Raw genomic sequence first — 27,737 nt, forward strand, 5'->3', positions numbered from 1 at the left:
TTGAACTCGCCGGAAGGATATTTCGGATAGTGTGCGGGGTGGCGGTCCGGCGAAATTCAACTGTTTCTGATCAGAATTCGGTGTCACCAGCAGTATTTCCGGACCCATACGAGCTGCAAATCTTCAAGAAGAGAGCGTATTCCCTCTTAAAAGGCCGGCAACGCACCTGCAGCTCTTCTGATGTTGCGGGTGTCCATGGGCGACGGTAGTTTATTTCCATCAGGTGACCCGTTTGCTAGTTTGCCCCCTTATTTCATAAAAAAAAAAGAAAATGAAAGTTATAGCCTAATTCATAAAGTGGCATTTCAAATTTAGTCGGATGTGGTCGCCAGCCGCGTTGATCGAAACGGTACCTTTCAGATTGTTGTCTCAAGCGAGCGCTCGCCCCAAAAACGTCTGAAGTCTGTTTCAATCAGTCAATATTTGGGACCCTCTCACAAAAGAGACAGCTGTATTGAGGGTCTCTTTCTCACGAAACACTATTTTTTAACAACTTATCCGTCACTTATTGCAACACTTTCTTTTAAATATTATATAATCTACGCACGTAATATTTTTAACTGAAGTCGAGCATCTATTTTTCACTTTGTTACTTCACTTGATTTTCACACATTTACAAAAACTAGTTTGACACAAATTTATTTGAAGTTATTTATATCAAGATTATATTTTATACAAAAGAGACAGCTGTATCGAGGGTCTCTTTCTCACGAAACACTATTTTTTAACAACTTATCCGTCACTTATTGCAACACTTTCTTTTAAATATTATATAATCTACGCACGTAATATTTTTAACTGAAGTCGAGCATCTATTTTTCACTTTTTTACTTCACTTGATTTTCACACATTTACAAAAACTAGTTTGACACAAATTTATTTGAAGTTATTTATATCAAGATTATATTTTATTTATGGATAGATCATTAGTAATGTAGGCCAAAATATCCATTGTTCAATTATTGGAAAACAAACTTTCTTGTTCTTTCTTTTTAAAAGTGAGCACTGAGCACATACACAAAGGATGTTCAATTTGTTTAGGAAGGAGCGTGTAGTTAGAGTATGTTCCTTTATCTGTATACGAGTTTCTAAAACAATCTCTGACATAGGTTCTACTGGTTGACAGAAAAACCTATGTACCGATGAGTCTTATGAATGTTATATTCCTAGACCGTAGTCATATAATATTCCGTTTAAATCCAAAAGCACCAACAACACGACCTGTATATGCAGTAATTTGTGTCACCTGGATGACACTGTCATGGTGACGGGGTTGTGTTAATTGTCATCAAAATGACACCAGCGTTAGTTTTCATTTCGGCTATACTTGGATGAGATTGTAAGAAGGGCATGTGAATTGTAATACAATATTTGAGGCTGCCTAGTTCTGATTAATAAAATTATACTTGTATACTTGTGTAGAATGGTTATTGGTAATTGATTTGTTTCTCTTTTAAACAGACTTCCAGAAAAAGGAGGTTGTATAATCGACTGTGGATAATGGATATATTTACTTGACATTGGATATACATATAAACACAGTATAACAATCGTAAACGTAAACTATATCACTTATCACAAATTGAAATGAAATTATTATTTTTACTGTACCCCGAAAAAGTAATCAGATGTAAAAAGAACAAAGCGATGTTTTGTTCCACCGGAGGGCATTATTAATTCCTTGTTTTACGATCCGGGGTCCCTAGGTTCGTTTTTATGTTTTGCTTTTAAATTTTAATTGTATAAAATGCACAAAATTTCGTTCAAAATTTCGCATATTCGTTATTATAATACTAGCTGTTCTCCATGACTTGTGAAGCGTGCAAAATAAAATCCCATAGGAACCGTGCATTTTCACTACCTATATACAAGATAGCTGATGTAATCCATATCCATAATCCATAATAATATTATAAATGCGAAAGTGTGTCTGTCTGTCTGTCTGTTACCTCTTCACGCCCATACTGCTGAACCGATTTTGCTGAAATATGGTATGGAGATACTTTGAGTCACGGGAAAGGACATAGGATACTTTTTGTCCCGGAAAAATGTAAGGTTCCCGCGCGATTATCGAATTTTGGTGCAACGGAGTTGCGGGCGTCATGTAGTATAATAAATTCCCGTTGTCTCCTAAATATCAAAACTTGCCATGCCGAATGATATGAAATTATTAGAGAGTACATAAGAATATTATGTCTTCATCTCTCTTCATATTAAAGGTGTCAACTCCGAGTGATTCAGGTTGAAATGTTCATTCTTAATAACTTAATTAAACCGGCACCTCGAGTGCTGGCAGGTTATGGCCAATAAAACCCAGGCCGTGTTCAAATTGAAAAATACAAAGTACGGTTTACACCTTGGGCCTAATTACTCACAATGTGATTTGGCTTGGATTCGAGAAACTTGGCGCAACAGCCAATAAACGCACGCCTCGTAAGTGTTGACCAATAGCAACGCGTTACTTTTCCGAATCATATTCGCACTGGTATTATAAACTCTTTTTCAAAATCTAATTTGGATTTAGTGTAAAAGTTGGGCTTGAAAAATAATATTTTTTTAACTGACCACGGTACGAGATGGTTTAGTGCTTTAGTACATAAATAATGTCAAATGAAAAGGCTCTAGCACTGTAAGTATCATTTTGATCATTTTGCATGTGGCCAATTGAGTAAACGCCAGCTATATTTTGCATCCCCCCATTACAATATTTCGACGGATATAGAAAATCTATTTAATGAGATGTCATGTGAGAATATGCCTTTTCTCAAATCCATTTTATACATTTTGTTGTCAAACTTGTGAAGTATTTGTTTAAGAAGGCTACCTGGCTAAAAACTTTTTTATATTATAAAAGGATTAAATGAGATCTAAAAGTATACCTCGAGAGTGAACACCCACAGGAGACCTTTACAAATAATCCGAGCCGCATAAAAGGTCAAATTTTACAATTTACAAAATTGCTTATGATACGAACGATTATTTGTAATTTTCTAAGTTTTTTACTTACTTAAACATTATATTTTGCTGGTTACTGTAACAGGCGCTTAAACCCATGGAACCGTACATATTGTATTGCCTTACTATGCTTACTTATTAGCCTACTTGATGTTGGTTTGCGCAGAAATTGGCTTATCGCCCAAAGTGTATATATTTTATACGCATCAAAATCGGCTAAGCAATTTTAGCGTCAAGGGGTAACAGAATGACAGACACAGTTGCGGATTTATAAGTCTAAGTAATTATAGCCTATGTATTTATCCAGGCAACTATGTATTTATTATAGTTTACAGTCTACACCATAGTTTCTCAACCTTATTTTGCTCACCGTCCACTTTTAGAATATGTTTTTTTCTAGAGCCCCCCATCTTAATTTTACTTACCATCTGTCGCGGATTTAAAACAGCTATTGCCACGATTATATTTAAACGTAAGCTGATATTATATTAAAGTCGTAAGATGACCGTATACGTATGACCCCTATCTTATTTCTGAGTTTAAAATGAAGAATGAAAGAAGAATGTTTCAATGGGAGCAATTAAAACGCATGCTTAGTATATTGAGGATTTTTTTTTGACATTTTTGATTATACAAATGATTACAACACCTACAATAACGAAAATAAAACGATATTAATTTTTATTTTACTTTAGCACGTGATAAGCGTGTATTTTTTGCCTTTTTAGACTATATTTTTTAAGTAAGTAAGTAAGTCTTTATTTCCGTGAAATTGGTTACAATGTTCTTATTATTATTATTTTTATAGTTCACAATTTCTGCCTCTAGGGCGTGGAAATATTTTTAAATATAAAAAAATCATGCTTTATTACTATAATTAATAACAAACAGATATTTAAATAGAATCTAAAATAAATTATAATACTATCCTCAAAAAGTTATGAAAAAAAAAATTAATCTACCCACGCCCCATCTCAAGACCCCCTAATTTTCTATGTCTCTTCTACTGCCCCCCTGAAAGTCTCAAACGCCCAAAGGGGGCGTTATCGCCCACATTGAGAACCTATGGTCTACACTAACGACCGCACTCAAACACATTTCTTAAAATTTACTTACGAGTAACTTAGAAGTTTTACACAAAAAGTATGGAGCGTTACTCTTCATTAAAATTTTAAGTAATGATTAAATCTCTTGAAATGCAGTCGTTAGTGTTTACTTTTTCAACGATCTAAAGATTGGAAAAATATACATAAAATATAACCACGACTTTAACGGCTTTCAAGAATCATTTCCTTCATACTTAATACTTATGTCATTTTCAGATTCTCAAATTGGTTTAACTGTATATTGAAATCATAGTAATTTTCTGACTATTTTTGACTATTCTATCGTCAGTAGTATCGCTTTTGGCAGTAGTATTTTTATTTTATTCTAATCAGCGATCGATATTCCTAACTGCTTCTATTTAATATTGTAGCGAGAAATCTTTTAAAGTATTAATTAAGTTTAAATGTGTAATTTATTTTATTTATTTATTAATTAGGCGGATGAATCGGACCACAAGATTCTGAGTACTGAAAATAGACTTGCATCGTAGCTTGCATTATTTTTGATTTGAAATAATAATTAGAGAATTATTATTTTTAAATTTATTAGAGAATTATTATTTTACAATAATAATGCAGCATTGTTCCTTATTCGATCTAGCACGATGAGAAATCGGACATATATAGAGACAAATTGGTAGTTACTTTTAGAAATGGCAATCCAAACACAACCATAGTTTAAAGTAAGTTAAAAATGTTAAAGTTTCGTAAGCCTGGATCGAACAAGAAACAAAATATGTGAATAAATAGCCGCGTACTGATTGTGAGAGCAGCCTCGCGAGTCTGCCTCGTGAGGCAAATCCTCGGTCGGTCATGACGTGCTTCGCCCGAGGCCGAATACTGGAATTGATACTAGGTAAACTTTAAAATGGCTGCCATAATATGTTCTACAAATACTTGAAGTCTGCGAACAATTTCATAAAATCAAATCAGTTATATGAAACAAACAATAACATCTTTTCTCTATTTAATATTAGTATTAAATACAAAGAAGCAAATCGCTGTGTTCGATTATAGTGAAGACGGTAAATGATGTTTGACGAGTGTTTCGCGTGTTCAGCTAATCGCAACCAGCGTCTAGACTGAAGACAACAAGAGTTCATTCTTGGAGGTTACCTTGAATATATTTAGATATACAGACGTGAGTGGAAGAACCAGGAAAATAACAGTAAAAAATTGCCGTTTTTGGATAAATGGAGGCCTTAGGGCCGGAAAATTATTTCAAATAGAAAAAATTGTGGTAAAACTTTGAATTTTATGTGTAGCCAGATATATTACTGCCGCACTCAGAGTGGAATATTTATAAGTTAAATGTAATTCATTCAAAATTTTGACATAAGCCCCATACATTATCTATCAAACTTTTCATTAAATTGAAGTAAATGTCTCTGAGTACGGCGGTTAGACATGTAAGTAATGAAATAGATAAGTTACAAGGTTTGTTCAAAATGAAACGGAAAAATGAGTAATTGTCCATCTGTTATGAAATGTGAGTTATTTGGTTCTTCCACTCACGTCTTCATATATTATATTGTACCACAGTGTGTTAACTGGGTATGCAAATTAATCCTAGACTTAATTCAATCACTGCATCATTTAGTACGTGTTGTTGGTTAATTTGGATGAGTTACAATGAAATTCTGTAGACCATTCTACGTTACGTTTATTGCAGTAACTAGTAAGTGCAATTCCAAATATCTTGAGACATAGCTGATAAGGGATGGCAATGTCGTGTTGTAGTGACGTCATTAAATCTTCAAGTTATTTTTGGTCGGGTTATACATATTTAGTTTAACTAAGAAATTGAGCAATTTTGTTATGGAGAAAGAGGTCAATTGAAAATCGACGCTCGTATTTATTAATCGACGAATTTTATTAATATTATGAAGATAAAATATTTGAGTAATAAAAAGTAGTAATATCGTGTATTACAATATAATAAAATTAGGAAATTTTGGTATTTATATTTTATAGCAACATATTCTTTGCTTATGAAATTCCTCCGTGTCTGGTTTGTTTTTATGAGACAAGGTTGAGATGTACTTAAGCCCTCTTACTTATTAAAATATTTCACGGCAAACAACTGTACAAATAGTACTTTTATTTTGTCTCATTATGTACATTAGCTTTGTCCACATTGTGCCTTTTTCTGTTCATCAAGGGCATGCCTTATAGCGCTGTCAACAGCGAACGTGAGGCATGCCCGTCACGCGCGTTGTAATCGTAGCGCGCGCTATGACACTTTTCTTTCAACGCGTATGGATTTGGACGCGCGTTACGGGCATGCCTCACGTTCGCTGTTTACAGCGAACGTGAGGCATGCCCTTGATGAACAGAAAAAGGCACAATGTGGACAAAGCTACAGATAGTCATAATTTTATGACAAACAGAGACAGCGAATTTTGCATAATCGCTGGGTAATAATCGCTGTCTTCATGAAATGAGGGAAGAGCAATATATGTAAGAAAAGTTTTCCTATCATGCGTGTTGGCACCCGCGGATCCGGTCCGCATGAGGGTAACATGCTCCTGCCGCGCGTGTTGCCCGCATGATAGCACTATGAAATGATAGGATGCGGTCATTGGGCAACTTACATGCGGATCAGATCCGCGTGCGGGCGATAACACGCATGACAGGAGAAGTGCCCCTAGCATTCATGAAAAACTTTTAATATTGATTGAAAATATTGCTCATAAGCCCTTTATGTGGATATGAAATAGAATATTTTAATGACCTAGTTATATCAGCCTAGAGTATGCTTTTCACTTCTCTATTCCACTTTGATAAATATTTTCTTCGTTATTTTCAATAGCTGTTCGAAAATATTGATTAAAGTCTTCAGAAAAGAGTTTCACGAAAACACTGGAGTGAAGTTTGGAAATTGGATTTTGGTATTAAAAGATTTTTCGCTACCGAAGTAGTTTTGTATTGTGCGGAATATTACTTCTAATGCACTATTTTATTTCGAAAACTTACTTGAAGGCAAGCAGTTAAAGTAAAGACAGAGTTTTGTGAAACAGAGGTCGCTTAAACTACGCCTCGTCGAGTGACAAAGAGTCACGTACACGTATAACAAAAGTACGCCTGACCGGCTAGCTATGTGTTATTTTTTATATATTGTAGACGCGGAATACATGTTTTAAAATGATGCTGGCCTTTTAAGGATCCATATACGGGGAGGCCGATCGAATCAGATGAAACTGATCACAGGCCGACCGGACTAGTGCACTGTACACACGGTAGAACAAAACGAGGCCAGTCATGTCGGCCGGTTAAGCTCGCTGCACACATAATATGGGGCCTACGTGGCCATACTAAGTTGGGGGCGACATTCCGAACTAGACAGTCTACACGTTGGCTGATTGCTTTATTCGTTGGCCCAATGTGTACAGAGGGCTTTAGCCCGGGCGCGCACTAGCAGGCCGCGGCGGCCATCGAAAGTATGGTGTGGCCGCAGGTCGCGTTGCGGCCAGGTGCGCGTCGTCTATGGCGGTTTCATACTAATCTATCTCGATGGCCGCCGCGACCTGGCCGCTGCGGCTTGGCCGCTAGTGCGTGCCCGGGCTTAGTCCGACCAGATTCGATCGGCCGTATGGTGGCTTTAATTTAACAAAGGTCTGTCTTTGAGCGACAAATTGGCCTTCCGTTCGCACACAATTCTGCCAGTCGGGGCAATGTAGTGACCGGATATGGTCGCCGGTAACATCAAAAGGCGGACTTTCGAATAAAGCGTCTAATAGTGTATGTGACAATGTGGTGACCGGTCAATGTTCTAAACGACGTTTGAGATATTAGAATCCATATTCTTGGACTATCTGAACCTCTTGGACTGTTTAAATGCGTTGGGCTTTTGAGAAATCCTTTAGGCCTCACTACATCGTCGCTTCGAAAGTCTAGGCTTCACACTGTTGTAAGGCACAGTGTGAAGCTACGAGTCAGCTTTATCGTCGGGCTTTTATTCAGCATTGTCATTGGCGATATTTAGTTTTAATTTACTGAAGCAGGCGTCGATTGACTCGCGATATTTTACTGTATTAAGATGGGTTTCCGGTCCCCGCAGCACGCAATTGCGACCCACAAAAATTCAAACAAAATGCCCTTTTACAGATTAGGCTATAGGTTTCATTTTGGCCTACGCCACTACAAAGCAGTGGCAGCATTGGTCGCTAGATGAATGTCAGTAAGAATTAAAACCTATAGCCTAGTTCATAAAATGACATTTTATTTGAATTTGCGACGGTGGCGGTCGCGTGCAACGTGGATCGGAAAGCCACCTCAACTTAGGCAGGCGTTGATTGGCTGGGGATAATGTGTGACTTGACTGAAGCAGGTTCCGATTGGTTCGCGACATTTCACTGTAACAGCTGCAGGCGTTGATCGGCCGGGGATAATGTGTGACTTTACTCAAGCAGGCGTTGATTGGCTCAGGGGTGGAATGCGAGACGCGGGTGGACGCGAACGGGCGCGTGGGCAAGGTGGGCTGGGAGCCGCCCGAGCCGGAGCCGCCGCGCGCGCGCCCGTTGCGCCTGCGCAAGAAGATATACGAGTTCTTCACCGCGCCCATCACCAAGTTCTGGGCGGATTCGGTGAGTTCATTTGTCTATTAGTTATGATAAAATCAAAATAGACATTTTATGATCTTATGAAGTTTTGTGCCCCAATAATTTTATTTATTATACCTCAATAAGATGAATGTGGTAAAAAATAATTAAAAAAACGACAAGATGCCTCTACACGTCGACGGATGCGTCTCGAACCGTCATCTGCAGCTGACCCCGCTGACGTGAAGTCGGGGTATTATCAGATTCAAATTCAAATTCTTTATTAAGCATACAATAATATACAATAGTATAAAAGCCAGGTAGCGTACATCACGTCGTCTAATCCCATGCTAAGTTAAAACTTGTGTTATGGCAATCAAACAACGGATGCACGCCGGACAATTTTATCGTAATATAATATATTATTTACACATTCACACACACAATCACACTACACTTTATCACGTAATCATGATATCAGATATGTCCACCGACGTGTAGAGGTAGCTTAACATCTGATAAGATGCGGGCTTTGAGAACTGATTACTGCTTAGCCTGGCAAAGATTTGCTCGACAAATAGATAGGTACAAGATGGTTATCTGAGAGATATCTCGACCTTATGTCGCGTCTACAAAAACAGTTCTCAGCTTATGCACTTACTTGGACTCTTTAGTTATAAGGTGTTTTCTAGAAAGTACTTTTAGTATACATTTAATTACAGTACTTAAAATACGATCACGTTATGTTTACGGCAGCACCACAGTATAAAAACCAAAAGTAAACTATTTTCATACTAAATAGGCTGGATCGGCGCACTAACACATAAATGTGACGTCAGATGATTTGAATTAGAAAAACTATATTATAATATCACAACAGCCCACGCATGCACGAAAAACTTGAATGTGTGTTGATATGATTTCAATTACTAAAAACCGTTGAATTAGCTTACTGCTTTTCACGTTTATTATGGCGGCACTTAGTATTTTCCAGATATAGTTTCACATCAATCATTTACGACCTCTGTGGCTCAGTGGTGAGCGCGTTGGTAGCTCAAGCCGGGGGTCGCGGGTTCGAATCCCGCCGACGGAACAAAAAAGTTTCCAATGTTCCCGGGTCTGGATGTGTATTAAATATGTGTATGATATAATAAAAATCTTAATTATGTGTATAGTATAAAAGTATTAAATATATTTCCGTTGTCTGGTACCTGTAACACAAGTCCTTTAGGTACTTAGCACGGGGTCAGACTGACGTGGTGTGAAGCGTCCATAGATATTATTATTATTATTATTATAACAGTTTGCGCCTTGACACGAAAGTTATAAAGTGTTTAACACCTGCTCAACGTAAACTGCACTTAAAACCATTGTTTTAGAGTACAATTTTGTTTAGGTATTGTAATGTATTTTTATAAGTCAATCAATAAGGTATTTTTGGATGAGCGGCATCATTAAACTCTCGTTATTCACGTTCTAATGTTCCTTGAGGATGAATATTTATATGCTAGAGGTTGCTCGCAACTTCGTTTGCAAAGAAAATCGTTTATCGCAAGGGTACCATACCTTTTGCCATGATAATATGATATGATATTATAATATAACTAGCTGTACCGGCAAACGTTTCTTTGCCACATAAAGTATTTCGCCCGTATTATTGTACTACTGCCCGCGACTTCGTCCGCGTGGACTTCAGTTTATAGCGCGCGATGTCAAAAGCTTTTATAAAAAAAACCCTGTTACCCCTTAAATCAAAACAGCTGTGCAGTGTGCACATAATATTTCATTTTTTAAAATTAAACTTTATATATTATGCCAAATTTTTAAGCTTATTTAGCCCCCCAATTACAAATCTTAACCCATAAACTAATTATCATTGATAGGTTTGAGGTTACGTCACTGTATATAATAAAAAGTACTGACTTATTAAATAACGTAAAATAGTAATAACAATCGAAAAAAATCAAAACTCGAATGTGTAAGGATACCACCTCTTATAGAAAGATGTTGGGCAAGCGTTAGCGCGATGTAAGAGACTTATTATATATTTTATTTTATTTTACTGGAAAAAAGCCTACTTTTTAACAATATTTATATCAATAAACTGTCCCGTGTCCTTTGCTCGGCTTTTCGTATTTATGTAAATTTTATTGAACTCGGTTCAGCAATTAGAGCACTCAAACGTGGAAGAATGACAATGACCAGAGTAACAGAAAGGCAGACAGACAAAATACTTTCGTGTTATAATATTAAAGTAATAATATAGAAAATCATATTTTAAGTAATGTATCATTTCATGAGGTTTGATGCTTTTGGTAAATGAAATAAGAATATCTGCATAAACTTTTTAGATTAAAAATAATATCTTTGCTATCTTGAAGACTAAGTTGATGTTTAATTTGAATATTGCACAGTTCAGTCTGTGTTGGCGCAGAAGCAGTTATTAATAAAGTGTATGCGTTAGTTTACTTAGCAACAATATTAAAGTTAAAATCAACATAAGCTTGCTCCGCTATGTTGCGTTATCTAGGGGTTATTAGGTCATCTACTTATGACGTTTTGATTGTACGATGTACGACGATTTACGACGTAGTGCCTCTACGACGTAGTGCCTTTACGACGTAGTGCGTCTACGATGTAGTGCGTCTACGACGTAGTGCATCTACGACGTAGTGCGTCTACGACGTAGTGCATCTACGACGTAGTCTACGACGTAGTGCGTCTACGACGTAGTGCGTCTACGACGTAGTGCGTCTACGACGTAGTGCATCTACGACGTAGTGCGTCTACGACGTAGTGCATCTACGACGTAGTCTACGACGTAGTGCGTCTACGACGTAGTGCGTCTACGATGTAGTGCGTCTACGATGTAGTGCGTCTACGACGTAGTGCATCTACGACGTAGTGCGTCTACGACGTAGTGCGTATACGACGTAGTGCGTCTACGACGTAGTGCGGCTACGACGTAGTGCATCTACGACGTAGTGCGTCTACGATGTAGTGCGGCTACGACGTAGTGCATCTACGACGTAGTGCGTCTACGACGTAGTGCGTCTACGACGTAGTGCATCTACGACGTAGTCTACGACGTAGTGCGTCTACGACGTAGTGCGTCTACGATGTAGTGCGTCTACGATGTAGTGCGTCTACGACGTAGTGCATCTACGACGTAGTGCATCTACGACGTAGTGCGGCTACAACGTAGTGCATCTACGACGTAGTGCATCTACGACGTAGTGCGTCTACGACGTAGTGCGTCTACGACGTAGTGCGGCTACGACGTAGTGCATCTACGACGTAGTGCGGCTACGACGTAGTGCATCTACGACGTAGTGCGGCTACGACGTAGTGCATCTACGACGTAGTGCATCTACGACGTAGTGCGTCTACGACGTAGTGCGGCTACGACGTAGTGCATCTACGACGTAGTGCGTCTACGATGTAGTGCGGCTACGACGTAGTGCATCTACGACGTAGTGCGTCTACGACGTAGTGCGGCTACGACGTAGTGCATCTACGACGTAGTGCATCTACGACGTAGTGCGTCTACGACGTAGTGCGTCTACGACGTAGTGCATCTTCGAAGACAATATTATGTGCTTACGATGTAGCGATTATCGCCTCTAGTATCAACGTTGTATTTCAACTTCAATTATAAAGAGCTTTTTTGTTTGTTCAGTGTTCACGGATGTGAACCGATTTTGATGATTCTTTTTTTTTTATTGGGAAGAAGAAGAATTTCAGAGGTATAAAAAATTTCATGTTATGAAATACTGTGTAAGCGGCCCCCCTAGACGATCAATATTTAATGTGCAATATCACGTTTTACGCAATATTATTGACCGTCTAGAGTTGATATTAAATATCGCACGCCTTCAATCTAATTGCCAAATAAATTGTTCCATGATATTGCACAATAAAATTGATCGTCTAGGTGCCCACTTACATATTTCATGTTAAGAAATACTAGCTATTTGTTGTTAGTTTAAATATGATTATAATAATGTTGATGGCCAGATCGCGTACATCCTGTTCCTGCTGATGTTCACGTACACGGTACTGGTGCGGATGACGGCGGCGCCCTCCTGGCCCGAGGTCTACTCCATCTGCTACATCATCACCTTCCTCTGCGAGAAGATCAGGGAGATCATCACCTCGGAGCCTGTGGCCATACGGTGAGTGGAGCCAACTCAGTGGCGTACGTAGAGGAGGTTCTATGTACGGCTGTGGATTTTTATGGCTCTATTTCTATTGGTTTCCTCACACTTTAAAATAAAGTTATGGATAATAATTCCCTGACCAAAGTTTAAAGACCGTCATCCAAATCCCGTAGCAAATATGATAAGACTTTTAAGTAAAACTAGGTTTTAATCGGAAGAGACAGATGATCTTATGTCAACGTATAACTAACATACTGTGCGTAAATTTAAACTCGTAAATTTTTACTGCCTTGCATTTTAAGATACATATCTCCAAAAGCGCTCGTCCGATTTTTGATGGTGTTTGTAGACACAAGTTCAGCGTGTGGGCGTGGAACATGTGGAATACGTACGACGCCGGCTTCATCATCTTCTTCCTGGTGGGGCTGACGCTGCGGCTGCGCGCCGGTGCCATGGACGTCGGCCGCGTCATCTACTGCGTGGACATCATCTACTGGTATCTCAGGATACTGAACATCCTGGGAGTTAATAAGTATCTGGGTGAGTGGAAAGAAATTTTACTTGCAAAGACTTAGGGCTCCCACACAAAACTACGAATTCGCATCGTAATGTCATTTTAGTATGAGTTTTGTCGCAGATATTATTTGAGATACGATGCGAATTCGTAGTTCTGTGGGAGCCCTAAATTAATATTAATTAAATAAAACTGAATTTGTAATTCTTTCAAACAGTCTTCGTTTTTCTACGATTTTTTATAACAGGATGTGTATAGCATAAAATTGGTGGTTTATTAATTTGGTAGCTGCAATGTAACGGACAGACACAAATATACTGATGAGACCAAATTCTGTTTATTGGGTTGGTTCTTGGGAGATACAATAGGTACATACGCAGTGATCCAAATTTGCCTATATAACAGAGAATTATCAAACACAACACCTGTTTTTTCGAGGGAAAAGGTCTGGATCAAAATAATTGATACAGAGACACTTTAAATATAACACTGCATTAATCACTAACACAGGCCAATGTCCCCAGGTCCTCTGGTCACCATGATGGGTAAGATGGTGAAGAACATGATCTACTTCGTGGTGCTGTTGCTGGTGGTGCTGATGAGCTTCGGCGTGGCGCGTCAGGCCATACTCCATCCGGACAAGGAGGCCAGCTGGTACCTCATCAGGGAGGTAAGTTGGTTAGGAAATATGAATATTGTCTCTACCCACTCGACCCTGTTTAGGGACCAGTGGCGGCCCTAAGGGGTGGTGAACAGCAATCGGCTGGGACTTCGCTCTTGCAGGGGCCCCGTAAGGGCCTCGCAAAGACCTTCCGCCCGGGGACTCGCAATGGCTGAGGCCGCCATTAATTAACATAATACTTTGTCTCTACCTAAGAATAATACCATAACCAATAACATAATACTTTGTCTCTACCTAAGAATAATAAAAACTAAGGAAAAGTAACTCCGTCAAAAAACATGCGCCACAATACTTGTCAAAAAAGTGTACCTTAGGTACACATTTCAATACATTTGCAATATTTAGGTGACCTTGAGCGGTACTACTGTACTAGGCTGACGTTACATGACAGATCAAAAGGAACCAAATTTAAAACGGTAATAGTATGGGAGTTACGATTCCTTAGTTTTTATTATTCGTAGGTCTCTACGTAATCTTTTTAGGAGCTAGGGCCGAAAGTCTTTCGATTCAAATTCGAAAACTTTCCGGTTCGTCAGTCAACGTTTACTTTCCGCGCATTTTTTCGAATCGAAGCAAAATCGTTTTCGGATCTAAGAAGTATAATTTGGTGAGAAGCAACCGCGCGGTAAGATTTCGAATCCAAATCAAAATGGTAGTTTAACATTTTTCCTTTAGATTATTCTTGCTACACACAGGACAAACTTAAACATTGAGGACACAATAATAAGAAATATTCCTTTTCACTGGATGTAAAAATATTTCTTTAAAATTAATTAAGAGACAACATTGTTATCTTTCTCTGACTTGAAACAACAAAGAGTAATACTTTTTCAAGGCACCGATTCATTTACAACGTAAATAATGAGACCACAAACGAAGATTAGAATGAGTATAAGTAGCTGCTAGTGTCTGACCGAAGACCGACTTTGAGCCGAAGCCGATTTATCAGTAAAATAAACGGCTCATGGTGTGCATATTCGGCGTTTTATTTATTTGTTTATTTAATAATAATAATATAATATTTTAGATTTCAAATTGGTTTGTAAGATAAATTGTTGATATATTTTTTTCAACTTTTAGATTAAGGGCCTGTATCACCACTTCATCAATTAACTTGACAGATCAAGTATGGAGATTGGAGAATCTGTCAAAAAAGTTGTGAATAGCCTATTAGGCACTTTATCAGAAAGTGGTGAAACAGGCCCTAAATTTAAAAAAAAGTTTTATATTTAAATAAAGCTCTAAAATAATGAAGTGTTAAATAACAAATAATATTCAAATAAATAGCAACAACATTTTAAGTATATAACTATTAACTAATTGTTCAATTTTTACATTTGTTTTCGAGGAAATATTTTTTTTGCTGTAGCTATTTTGAAGCCGATCCGTACACGATTATTTCGGCCAAAGGTGGTCGACGCTGAAGCCGTAACTTCGGTCCGACACTAGTAACTTCTATACCGTACAAACTACTCGTTTATTCGTTTTTCAAACGAGCCAGCTTATATTTATCGCAAGTGGTACGGGATGGAAATATTAAAAACTCGAACGCTTTATTTGCATTGTTTCGAATAAATTTCATTTGAAAGTCTCGCTTTGTGAACTAGATATCGCGTCTGAACTCCCAAGTGTCGCAGTTATAAATTATGATGTTGTACGATATTTTTATTTCAATAAATTATTGTATAATGATGTAGCTTTTAGTTTTTAAAATTGCTAGTGATTTAATTGTATCAAATTCTTCTCGATATGTTAAATGTGAGGTACAACTTATTTTTTAGAAACAATAATTACTTGATTAAATATTCGCAATAAGATAGGACAATGACTGATTGCTACAGTAATATTAATTAACATTTGTTGTTTGTTACGTTTTGTCTTTATACTAACAATATTTTAGACTCTCGCTCACTTAAACACAGCCGGGACCGTATTTGTTTGTATACAGCATGACTGGTGAGACATGATCAATATTTAAGGAGATTACTCGGTACTCGATTCTCATTATAATTATGTAATAAAATAAGGTACGTAATTTTTGACCAAATGTCCCTTTAAATAAATGTATCATGGACACTTAGTAAATTACTATGCGACCGGCGCGGCGCGCTTCCCGCGCGCGGTGTCCATGCGTTGGGTAAATAATTATTTATCTTTAAGCTACATTTACTCAGTGATCGATTGATATTATTTTTATACTACTTTTTTCAACTAATATAATAGCCAAATATCAGTATTGCTCCTATTCCACGAGTATTGAACATGTCTCACCTCAGTCATGCTGTTTAACCCATATAGACCCGCCGTGCCCAAGCGAGGACACTTTTAAAATTACTTAAATTTTTTGTCTGTCAAGTTTATACTTATTTTTATTGTAAGTGTCAATTTGCTAAAAGTGTATTTTTCTTATTCCTAGAAGGAACAAATAATATTAAAATAGTTCACAGTGTTTTATAACAATTTTCCTGAAGCTGTTTCTAACATCCGAAATGACGCCAAGTTAGTATTTTTTATTTTTAAGTTATTCTTTTAGGCATTTATATTTTTTTACTAGAAATAGCTCATTACACTATAACTTATAAAAAATGTACATATTAGTGTGAAAAGCTTTAGTTTTTATAACATTAGGAGTAGTTTCATACAAGTGTCCCTATTTGGGGCCAATGGGCACATTGGATGTAAATTATTCCAATTTTTGTCCACCGATCAATGTCGTATAATCAATGAACTGAAGGGTATTCAATAGCTATGATAAATACTATCGACTTCAGGAAGTTGCTATGATAGAAAAAGATGACAGTGGAAAGATATATTTATTCGTATTTCCTTCGCAACCATGTGTCTCTTTACCAGTTTTTCACTATTCCAAGGGGTAGCTGGCTATTGTGCAACTGATACTGTTGGCCAAGGCAGTACAGAAAAGTGTCCTCTCGTATCCGTCAAGGATATGAAAAAAAAAAGAAAACGACGAGTTTGACTACCGTTTCGATCAACTAAATCAGAATTTGTTTTACATCGGCTGGATTATAATGTCTTTGCAATCGGGGGAAGCCATTACAGCGTTTTTCTTCTGGGAAAAGTAAACAGATGTATTACTGTTGAAAGAACGTAGACGTTAGCTTCCTACATTTTTATCAAAGCTATAACAAGGATATGCGTGGGGTCAAGTCACCTGGTCAATCGATTTTCTCGCGCTGTTATACTAAACAAAAGTTGGTGGTAACTGGTAGGTACTGTTTACGCACATGCTGGATATAGCAGTGGCAAACGCATGGCGGCTGCATCATCAAAGTAATAAAAACAAGAATTGAATCACCTCCAATTTCGGTGGCATTTGGTCGTCATTACTTGAGACATACAAGCGGTAGAATCTTGTAACCAGCAATACATATCTGTACTGCCAAACCTGCAGCATGAAGGGTCAATATCCCGAAAAACTGTCGCAACAATCGCGTTGTTCTGATGGGCTAGCATTACGTCATGAAAAAGGTCAAAGGCAATTTGAGAAATGTGTGAAAACACGGTACATTCATAAAATATGTATCGAAAATTTTCACACCCATTGGCCCCATTTGAGGACGGCAATTTTTTTTTATATAAGAATTCCAAAAAATTTAAGTTTTTTTGTGTTTTCCTAATAATTTTATTGGTTTCTATAAATTAATAAAGAAAATTCATATTTTCCATGGCTCAGTTTCATTTGGGTCTAAATGGGTTAAATTCTATACCTTGATGCCATCAACACTAGAGTCTGCGTAAGCGAGAGTCCACATGGCCACTGATATTGATATCTGTATATACAGTAGACCATGTCTAATACTAGAGTTCTCAAATGGAGCGCACGCACACAGCAGCGTGATTTCAAATAACATCAAATAAGAAAACACAGGGCGCGCGCGCTATTTTGGTTGTATTAAAATTTCACTAATGCTAAGTACTTACTTACATACCTACGGTTTTGCTCGATAGTTTCACTCCAAATCGAGTAATAATTATTATTGTGTGGACCGCAAAATTCACAGCTCAAAGGCCTGCATCGAGCCAGCTCGAAGGCTCGCATCGAGCCGGCTCGATGGAATTAAATATATCGATTTAGAGTAAAACTATCGAGCAATACTGAATGTGTGGACGAAAGCCCGAGCCGTGGTTTTTACTCTACGTGATTGCTCGATCGAGCAAAACCGTATGTGAGTACTTAGCATAACACAGACAAATCTACCGTACTTGTGTTATCACTTACAGATGAGTAATATACAGTAATACTATCACAGACTCAATATCGCTGGCTCACCACTAACGTTTACAGGTATTCTTCCAACCGTACTTTATGCTGTACGGGGAAGTGTTCGCCGAGCAGATGGCCCCGCCCTGCGGCCTCCCCGGGCTCGAGGAGTGCCGCGTGGGGCACTGGGTACCCCCCGTCGTCATGAGCATATACCTCCTCATCGCCAACATCTTGCTAGTCAATTTGCTCATAGCGGTGTTTAACAACATCTTTATAGAAGTCAACGGCGTATCCCACCAGGTTGGCGGCGGTTGGAAAATAGAATGTTGATGTTGTTCGTTGTTTTGCGAGTCGGGAGTGTGTTGAGTGTGAGCATTTTTGAGCAACTTTACAAGTACTTTACGAGCATTGTTCCATGAAAAATTGGTTTATAGGCAGATAGAGGACCTACGTCATTTAGTCAGGTTATGTCAAGACAGTGTTCAGTCTGGTGAGCTTGACATAACTCGACAAAATAACATACGTCGAACGACGACGAAATAACGTGGACCTACGTTATTTCGTCGTCGTTCGACGTATGTTGCAATCAGGTGCCTTACTCCCGAAACTGATTTGGATTTTCGATTTCAACGGTTTTTTGACATTTTTTAGACATCTTTTAGATGTCTAAAGTGTCAAAAAACCGTTGAAATCGAAAATCGAAATCGATATCAGTTTCGGGAGTAAGGCACCTGCTTTTAAATTTCTTAGGTACGTTTTGAATAATAGCAAAGTGAATGAATAAATATATATGCATTATACAGTATGTAACAAAAATAAGTGATAATACTTTAGGGTGTGTACGTGTTCCTTGTAGAGAGTTCGCTGTGAAAGTAGCAGCGCTGAAAGACGATTTTTTTTCACTTTTATATGGGCAAGGGCCCGAGCGTCACGAAATATGGTCTTTCAGCGCTGCTACTTTCACAGTGAACTATCTACAAGGAACACGTACACACCCTAAAGTATTATCAATTATTTTTGTTACACCCTGTATAAATCTCAACATTCAGTCGAGTAAAGCAAATAAGAGAGTACTCGAAGCACTTAAAGTTACAATCGCTTATGAAACAATTAGGCCTGTCAGGTGCAGGCGGTAATTAATTGTTGCAAACATCTTGTTGTATACTCATTTACTCAATCAATGCTCGTATATTTTACTGTCTGAGGAATTGGTTCATGAATTACAGATCTTGGAGTTACCTTATTTGGTCGGGCTATAACTTAACTCAAGTGTAAGTTGTAACCGGCACATCACGAGCCACAACAACAAGTAACTTGACGAAACCCCACCAAATAATGTACGTCCGCCATTTATCCCTGAACCAATTTTCGGCATTTAGAAATGCTCAAAAGTGCATCGCAATGAGCACATTCTTGATTTTTTTTTATTTGTAGCCTGTTGCGAGATTGGTAGAATCGGTACTATTTTAGGTATATAGACGTACGCCGTTTATTTTAATTTTAGTTTTTAGTTACGGCACCTATTCCTTGCGTATAACTAGTTTAGTATTATTTGCGTGATGTAGACTGTAGGTACACTTTTTAGTTTTATTTGCCACGTTTAAGTTGATACTTTGCCATGTTGAAGTTATTTTTAGTAATAGTTTGCCACGATTGCGATATTTCGAGTTATAAATACGAGCACCCCTTTTGCCACGTTTAAGTTATTTTGAGTTAATTATTTGTTCACTTTTCACTTATATTAAGTTAATTATTTGAAACTTTTAATTTTATACTTTGCCACGTTTAAGTTAATGGTTTGCCCCGTTTAAGTTTATGGCTTGCCACGTTTAAGTTTATGGTTTGCCACGTTTATTTTGAGTTAAAGTCGCACCCCTTTCCGTAGATATTCTTTCAACCGTACTTCATGCTGTACGGCGAGGTGTTCGCGCCGGACATCGATCCCGAGTGCGGTCTGGAGCTGGACGGCATCCCGTGCGTCACCGGCCGCTGGATCACGCCCGTCGCCATGACGATATACCTCCTCGTCGCCAATATACTCCTCATAAACCTCCTCATTGCCGTCTTTAATAATATATTTAACGAAGTCAACGAAGTCTCGCATCAGGTTTTTCTTCTGCTTTATTTTTAGTTTTTAGTTGTTCTTTACTTTTAAGTTAATTTTCACGGTGTACGCACATTTCAAAGTGGAATTAAAGTTAATGCCTACATAATAATAGATGACCGATGGAAAAATATAAGAAAAGCGAAGGCACGTTCCATTGTTGCGATGCATCGTCGCAGCGGCGATCCTCCCACGTCGCGTTGGTGCCGCAGATTTATTGCTCTGTCTGACGACGCAATACGTTGTCACCTTCTTGTATACCTCACACGTCGCTGTAAAGCAAACGTGACATACGGCCCATATTCTGCTGCCACGATGCAACCCATCGAAGAAGTTACGAACTTACTAACTCGTTAAGAATTGAATCAATTACGTAATATTATTGTTTTGAACTTACGATTCAGCTAAAATCTCTCTTTTATTTTACACGCTGTAAGGGCTGAGAATAATCGTGTCACCTATATTCCCTTTGAAATGAGCGAACCCCCACGCATGTAACTTCAATTTGTATGCAAATGTAGATTTGGTCAGCTTCACTCGTATTGTGAAATTCGGAATGACATGGGTGTGTATTTGGCTGACTTATGAGCTTTGGATGTTATCTAGCGATTCGTCGAATGGATCTATTCATGTTAATTTGTTTGTTCCTCTGTTGTTTTGAAGTTACAAACAATAGCGTGAATGGGTTTCAATTATAAAAAGTACAGTAAGAGCGACCGCAGACGGAATTTCAAGTTGGCTAACTAAATCGCATAGTACACCAATAGCTATAGCGACTTATGAGAGCTCGCACATTGCATCCAACTAAATTGTACAACTAAATAATTGGACACCAATCGTATCAGAACCGCGATTCCCTTCCGATTACCCACAATTAAAGAGTTGTCCGATTAAATTGTGAAACACGATACGATAGTCGGCCAACTTGAAATTGTATATCTGCGATGACTCTAAATCACATAAAAATGATTGATAGGTTTGAGCATTTTGTGAGTAATTTGATTTGACTCAACGCCTACGCGTAGGCGTCAAGTCAAATCAAATACGTTGCTACGTTAAAAGGCTGTCTTTATAAGCTGCATTATATTCATATAACATGTAACCATAGGTTATTTAGCAAGGTTAAAATATGTTACATTTTCTTTTCTAAACAGTCTTAAAAATCAAATGCCTAGTTTCTGAGTTGTTTTTTTTTGTCAAGACTTTATTTATTCACTAGCGCTAATATTGACTAACGTCAAACAGTTTAGCCAATCGACATCGCTGTTGAAAATATAAACTCCTGTCAAGTAACCTCAGATGCTAATCATTATTTTAATGTAATTACAAATAATGACTACAATTAATTAATATTTACAATACAACATTTAATTTCAAGTTAGCGCCTACCCGCCATATCAATCGCTCACGGTTCAACAAACTACGCTTAAATTTATTAAAATGGTTATTAAAAAGTGTGTAAAGTGTAAAAAAACATTACAAAAAAGGTGCCAGGACTAGAATGTAGTAGATGTAATAAAATAGTCCACGCGGATACTATTTGCTCAAAGTCGTCCAACAAACAATTAAATACCCTACGAAACTCACCAGGAATAGAATGGAGTTGCGAGGAATGCTTAAAAAATATCTCCCGAAGGTCCTCATTTATCACACAGGTGTGATAAATGAGGACCTTCGGGAGATATTTTATATATGAGGATATTGAAGATGATGAAAGTGAGAATGAAATAACTGGGAATCATCAACTAATTGATGCCAAGAAGCTGGCTCGGGATATAAGCCGAGAAGTACAGAAAACCTTTCGCGAAGAATTTCTTAACCTGGAGAGCTCCCTCGAGTTCCTGAGCGAACAGCTAACGACAATGGAACAGGCAATAAACAAACAGGACAGCAAAATCAAAGACCTCGAACATAAAAACCAGGAACTTTCTAACAAAAACAAGAATTTAGAACTAAAAATTGATGCTCTGGAACAAGTATTTAAGAATTTTGAACAAAAATCACTCACAAATATGCTCGAAATTTCTGGATTGCCCGAAATATCCCAAAAGGATGTTAAAAAAATTGTTGAAACAGTAGCAGTTTCCATAAGTGTTAACGAAAAAGATGTCCAGTCTTCACAACGCCTACCAGGAACTAAAAACAAGCCAGGATCCATTCTCGTCGAACTCAAATTTAAAATGTCCCAGGAGCAATGGATAGAATCCAGTAAGAAAAAAACCATAACTCTAGGACAAGTGCTACAAGACATCCCCAAGGAGAAAGCAGAGAACCGCGTTTTTATAAGGGAAGCTAAATCTCGGTTACTTAATAAAGTTTGTCAATATGTGTGGTGTAAAAACGGAAAAATATGTGCCAGAAAAACAGGTACTAGCAAAATATTTTACATTCGCAATAATCAGGATATCTGTTCAATTGAAAAAGAATATTCGACTCAAATTAATAGATCTAAAGCTTCTACCCTATTGTAATTAAAAATATCTGCACTTTTTCTTGTTACTTGTATTAAAAAGTAAAAATATTATAATATAAAGCTCTCAGTAAAAATCTAAATTAAAATGGATATAAAAGAAATGTATAACTATTTATCTACTAAACAATTTTATAATAATTTACCACCTAAGAGTTGTGTTAAGTTGTCATGCATACATTTTAATATTCGATCTTTAATAAAGAACTTCAATAAATTACAGCAAACTATTTCAGACTGTAAGTTTCCAACAGATTTAATTGTGCTAACAGAAGTTGGTATATCTAGCAATGTAATTAATTTATTTAACCTACCAGGCTATAACCTACATTCTACGCACTGATAAAAGAGGTGGTGGAATTATTATTTATGTACGAAATCACTTAAAATTTACCCTAATGCCTTGTAAAACTATCATGTTCGAATGTATTATTGGCACAATTAAACTAGTTTCTGGTTGTGATGCGGTCGTCTGTGCAGTCTATAGGCCACCATCCACTAACAAGAATCTGTTTGTAAAGGAGCTAAGTAATTATATTTCAAAGTTTGACTTAAAACAGAACTTTCTACTCATTGGGGACATTAACATAGACCTAAAAATTAAAACATCACACACTGAAACATATTTAAGAGCTCTGTCTGAGCGCGGACTGATGTGTGGAATTTCACAGTACACAAGAATAAAGACTGAGTATTGTCACTAGAACGTGCATTGACCACATATTTGCTAGGTTTCCCACATTTCGTCCGTACTCGGCAGTGCTCGATGTTCTACTGGTCGATCACCGCGGCCTTATCTTTGCCTGCATCGATCATGCGCCTGCAACGTATATACAGCCGGTTCACAAAAACATTATTAATTTTGATATTCTTTATAAAGAAATTAATAACATAGAATGGGTAAAAACAAAGAATTTACATCCCCGAATGATGTTTTAAATTTTATTAGGCAATCTTTTAAAAATGTCTACAAATTATCAACCACAAACTTGTTAAAATCTTCAAAAAAGAGCACGAGATGTAATTTTCCCTGGATTGACACTGATATAAATCGATTATGTAAGAAGCGAGATAAATTATTTTCAAAATGGAAAAACGATACTGGTAATGCTAAACTTAGACTGGACTATAATATAATTAGAAATAAAGTAAATAAAGTGTTAGAGTTCAAAAAGAATAAATATTACATTAGATACATCAATCAAAATTTTAAAAATACTAAAAAGATTTACCATATCATTAACCAAATGCTAGGACGAGTAAAGTTATCTATTGATTCTGCTATACACAACGCATTCGACGCTCAAGGGCTTACAACTAAAGATTTAGCTAATAATTTTGCTAACTGCTTTAAAAGGTCTGTTAAAGATATCATTCCGAACTGTACGACACAATTTTATAGCTCAAGCCACGAGCCTCAACCCCTTAACTCGAGTGTTCTTTACAAAAAAGCTACCTCCCAAAGTGTTCATAAAATCATAAATAAATTAAATATAAATAAAGCGCCAGGTCCAGATAACACCAAAATTTCCGACATAAGGATTGCGGGTCAAGATGTAGCATCTAGTATTGCAGACCTAATAAATTGTAGCGTTAAAACCGGCCTATACCCTGATGATCTGAAAGTAGGCAGCGTGAGACCCATTCATAAGAAGGGTAAACGTAACGCGTACACCAACTATCGCCCCATCACACTGTTATCTACTATTGATAAAATTGTAGAGAAACACATATGTGACCAGATACATACATTTTATAAAAATCATGAGGTAATAAAAATCAATTTGGTTTTCAAGCCGGTAAGAGTACATCCGAACTTTTGTCTAAATTTACCGATGAAGTCTAAAGTCACCTGAATAATAAAAGACAAGTTTTTGTACTTTTTATTGATTTTACACGTGCCTTTGACACACTGTCACACAAAAAGCTTGTCGGTAAATTGGAAAAGTCTGGCATACGTGGACCCCTACTACAATGGTGCAAAAACTACCTACAAAACCGCACCTGCTCTGTAAAAATTGATAGCACCTATAGCGACCCAATAAAAGTGACGGAAGGCACAGCGCAGGGTTCTGTTTTGGGGCCATTGTATTTCCTGACCTACGTCAATAATATGGGCAGTTGTATCAAACACTGCACCTGCTACCAATTCGCAGACGATACCTGCCTCGTTATTGCATTAGACAACCCCCAAACAGCACAAAAACTTCTGCAACAGGACTTTAACGCTCTTCTCAGGTGGTGTCACGATGCCGGCTTAGTCATCAATGGGACCAAAACAAAACTACTTTTGATTAAATCCCCGTATAACAAGCATTCCCATGATACTGCAAATCTAATATTTCATAATCATGACTGCCTACACTCAACTAGTACAGTGTGTAAATGTCCCCCTATTGAGATAGTTCAAGAACAAACATATCTCGGTCTAGTAATAGATACAAGGTTTAACTGGAACCAACAAATTGATCGTGTTTGCAATAAACTCCGGCAATTTCTCGCAAACTTAACAATTCTCAAAAATAAAATCCCTTTTAAAATTAAGAGAATGCTTTATTTTGCATTGGCAGACTCGTATATTCAAATTTGTCTCACCAGCTACTGGCGGACATATAAGAGTTACTTAGATAATATTTACAAATTACAATTAAAATTTTTAAAAACTATTGTCCCGTCTAGTATTAAGCAACAAATTTAGTAATAACGAATACAAACTGTTTAATTACTGTCAAATAATCCCAGTATACCATCAAGTGCAATATTTGCTTCTTAAAGACAATTTTTTTAATGAATCTCTAAAAATAAAAATAGATCACCCCGTACACACCCGAGCTATTTCTTAGAATCGGTTGTTTACGATAGGTGCGAATAATGTCTACGGCAAGCGAACCACGCAGTACCTAGTGCCTCGACTCATCAATGACTTACCTCCTGCGCTGCGAGATTCTTTAAAACCAAACAATATTAAGGTTCAATTAAGAAAGCACTTTAGCAATATACAAATGAATGATAATAATATAATATCTTAGCTCCTGCAGTACCTAAACTAGATAAGTAATTAATTTCAAATTGTATTTATACTCTGTTAAGGAACTACGAGCTACATTAATTAGTAACTGCCAATTTCTTATTATTTGCTTGTAATTAGCTCGTTATATATTACATTACCTTTTAATTGTTAACTATTAAATTATAAATAATATGGTGCTAACTTGTAATATCGTCTTAATAAACCTTCGTGGTTTCTCGATGATATATTATATGTTTTGTAATATGTATTGTTTTAAATGGTAAATAAATAAATTAAAAAAAAAATATTTGGCTTTTCAGCCGAAATGAGCGATAATAATCGGACATGGTTATTGTAAATTTTAATCACTCGCCTGATACTCAATATCTCGTCCGCTCATCGTATTACCCAAAAACACGTTGAGGCCATGATTAAAATAGTGTTCTACGATAACTAGTTCCATGTTAGTAATTCTGGTTTCTAGTATGGAATATGTTGTCATTAAAATATTGGCTTCTGAAATAATGTTTAAGAAGAACAATCTCTAATTTGAAACTCTAGAGGTTTTAAGTGTCAGGAATGTTAGACACCAGAATCTATACTACCATACTAATATTTTAAATCCTTTAATATTATGTCCGAACTCACCCGGAGAAATGTACGATTCCCGTGCGATATACTAAATTTGATGCAACAGAGTTGCGGGCGACATGTAGTAAATCGTGCACGGTACTTAATTCTATAATAATGGAATTGATGAAACATAACATTTCGTCTAAGATTAAGGTTAACAATTAACACACATATAAACATGATTCATATAACAATGAGCTTAATCAACTGTCAACTTTTAGTTATTTTATCGGAAAAATTCTCAAAATCCTCAAATCTCTCAATCATACAAAATATGCTCAAATCTTTAAAGTACTATAAGAGAAGTTGATTCATATACAGATGGCGGACCTACGTAATTTGGTCGCGTTAACCCAGCCAACAGATCACGACTTATGCTAAGTACTCACATACGGTTTTGCTCGATAGTTTTAATCCAAATCGATACTTACTGTGTGGACAACAAAACTCACAGCTCGAAGGCTGGCATCGAGCCACTCGAAGGATTGATGGAACCGGATCGAGCCGGATTGATGGAACGAAATATATTGATTTAGAATAAAACTATCGAGCAATGCGGAATGTGTGGACGAAAGCCAGAGCCGCGGGTTTTGATCGACGTTATTGCTCGATCGAGCAAAACCGTATGTGAGTACTTAGCATAACATTGATTTCACTTAAAGAATCCAAATAACGTAAGTCCACCATCTGCCTATGAATTATTTTCTTCGATGGTACCGATCAGAGAAATTAAATCATAACATGCTGATGGCGGACCTACATGATTGTTCCGATTACGGCAAGTCAACGTGATTTCGCTAAACTTAATATAACCCAACCAAATCATCTTTGTCCGCCATCTTAAGGCCCAATTTCAACATCTGTTAGTGTTAACAGCTTGTTAAAATGTCACGTCTTCTCTTTCATTCATATAAAAAACGAACACGGTAACTTAATACTAATTAGTCTCTAGACACTAGAGCATTAACTTTAACGGTCGTTGATAAAATTGAGCCTTAAAAATATCAATTTTTTTGATCATTTTGCCTGCTCAATTTACCGTCATTGCACCACCGTCTCCTACCCCCAGGTGTGGATGTTCCAAAGGTTCACTGTGGTGATGGAATACGAACAGAAACCAGTACTCCCACCGCCCCTCATCATCTTCTGCCACATATACGCGACGTGCAAGTGGGTAACGCGCAACGTCTCCCACAAGCGCTTCCAGTATGATAATGGGTTAAAGCTGTTCTTGGAGAAGGAAGAGATTGAGAGGCTGTACGATTTTGAAGAGGAGTGCGTGGAGGGGTATTTTAGGGAACAGGTAAGATTATGAGTGTGCGGAAGATGTTGCTTAA

At 37.3% G+C, this 27,737-nt stretch overlaps 1 protein-coding gene across 10 annotated transcripts in view; it reads left to right on the forward strand.

Moving 5' to 3' along the window:
• LOC121737102 (transient receptor potential cation channel trpm) overlaps window positions 1-27,737 on the forward strand; it is a 282,713-nt gene that overhangs the window by 233,675 nt on the left and 21,301 nt on the right. For 5 of the 10 annotated variants that reach the window (XM_042128652.1, XM_042128648.1, XM_042128653.1 and 2 more), the window contains exons 16-21: window positions 8,471-8,647; window positions 12,620-12,777; window positions 13,112-13,302; window positions 13,801-13,946; window positions 20,069-20,290; window positions 27,470-27,703. In XM_042128652.1, coding sequence (XP_041984586.1) covers window positions 8,471-8,647; window positions 12,620-12,777; window positions 13,112-13,302; window positions 13,801-13,946; window positions 20,069-20,290; window positions 27,470-27,703 — 1,128 coding nt within the window. Of the gene's footprint in view, window positions 1-8,470; window positions 8,648-12,619; window positions 12,778-13,111; window positions 13,303-13,800; window positions 13,947-18,264; window positions 18,484-20,068; window positions 20,291-27,469; window positions 27,704-27,737 lie in introns of all 10 variants that reach the window. The other 5 variants (XM_042128649.1, XM_042128656.1, XM_042128650.1 and 2 more) reach the window with 4 other exon arrangements.

Source organism: Aricia agestis, chromosome 20, assembly GCF_905147365.1.
Source record: "Aricia agestis chromosome 20, ilAriAges1.1, whole genome shotgun sequence".
Classification (NCBI taxonomy): domain Eukaryota; kingdom Metazoa; phylum Arthropoda; class Insecta; order Lepidoptera; family Lycaenidae; genus Aricia; species Aricia agestis.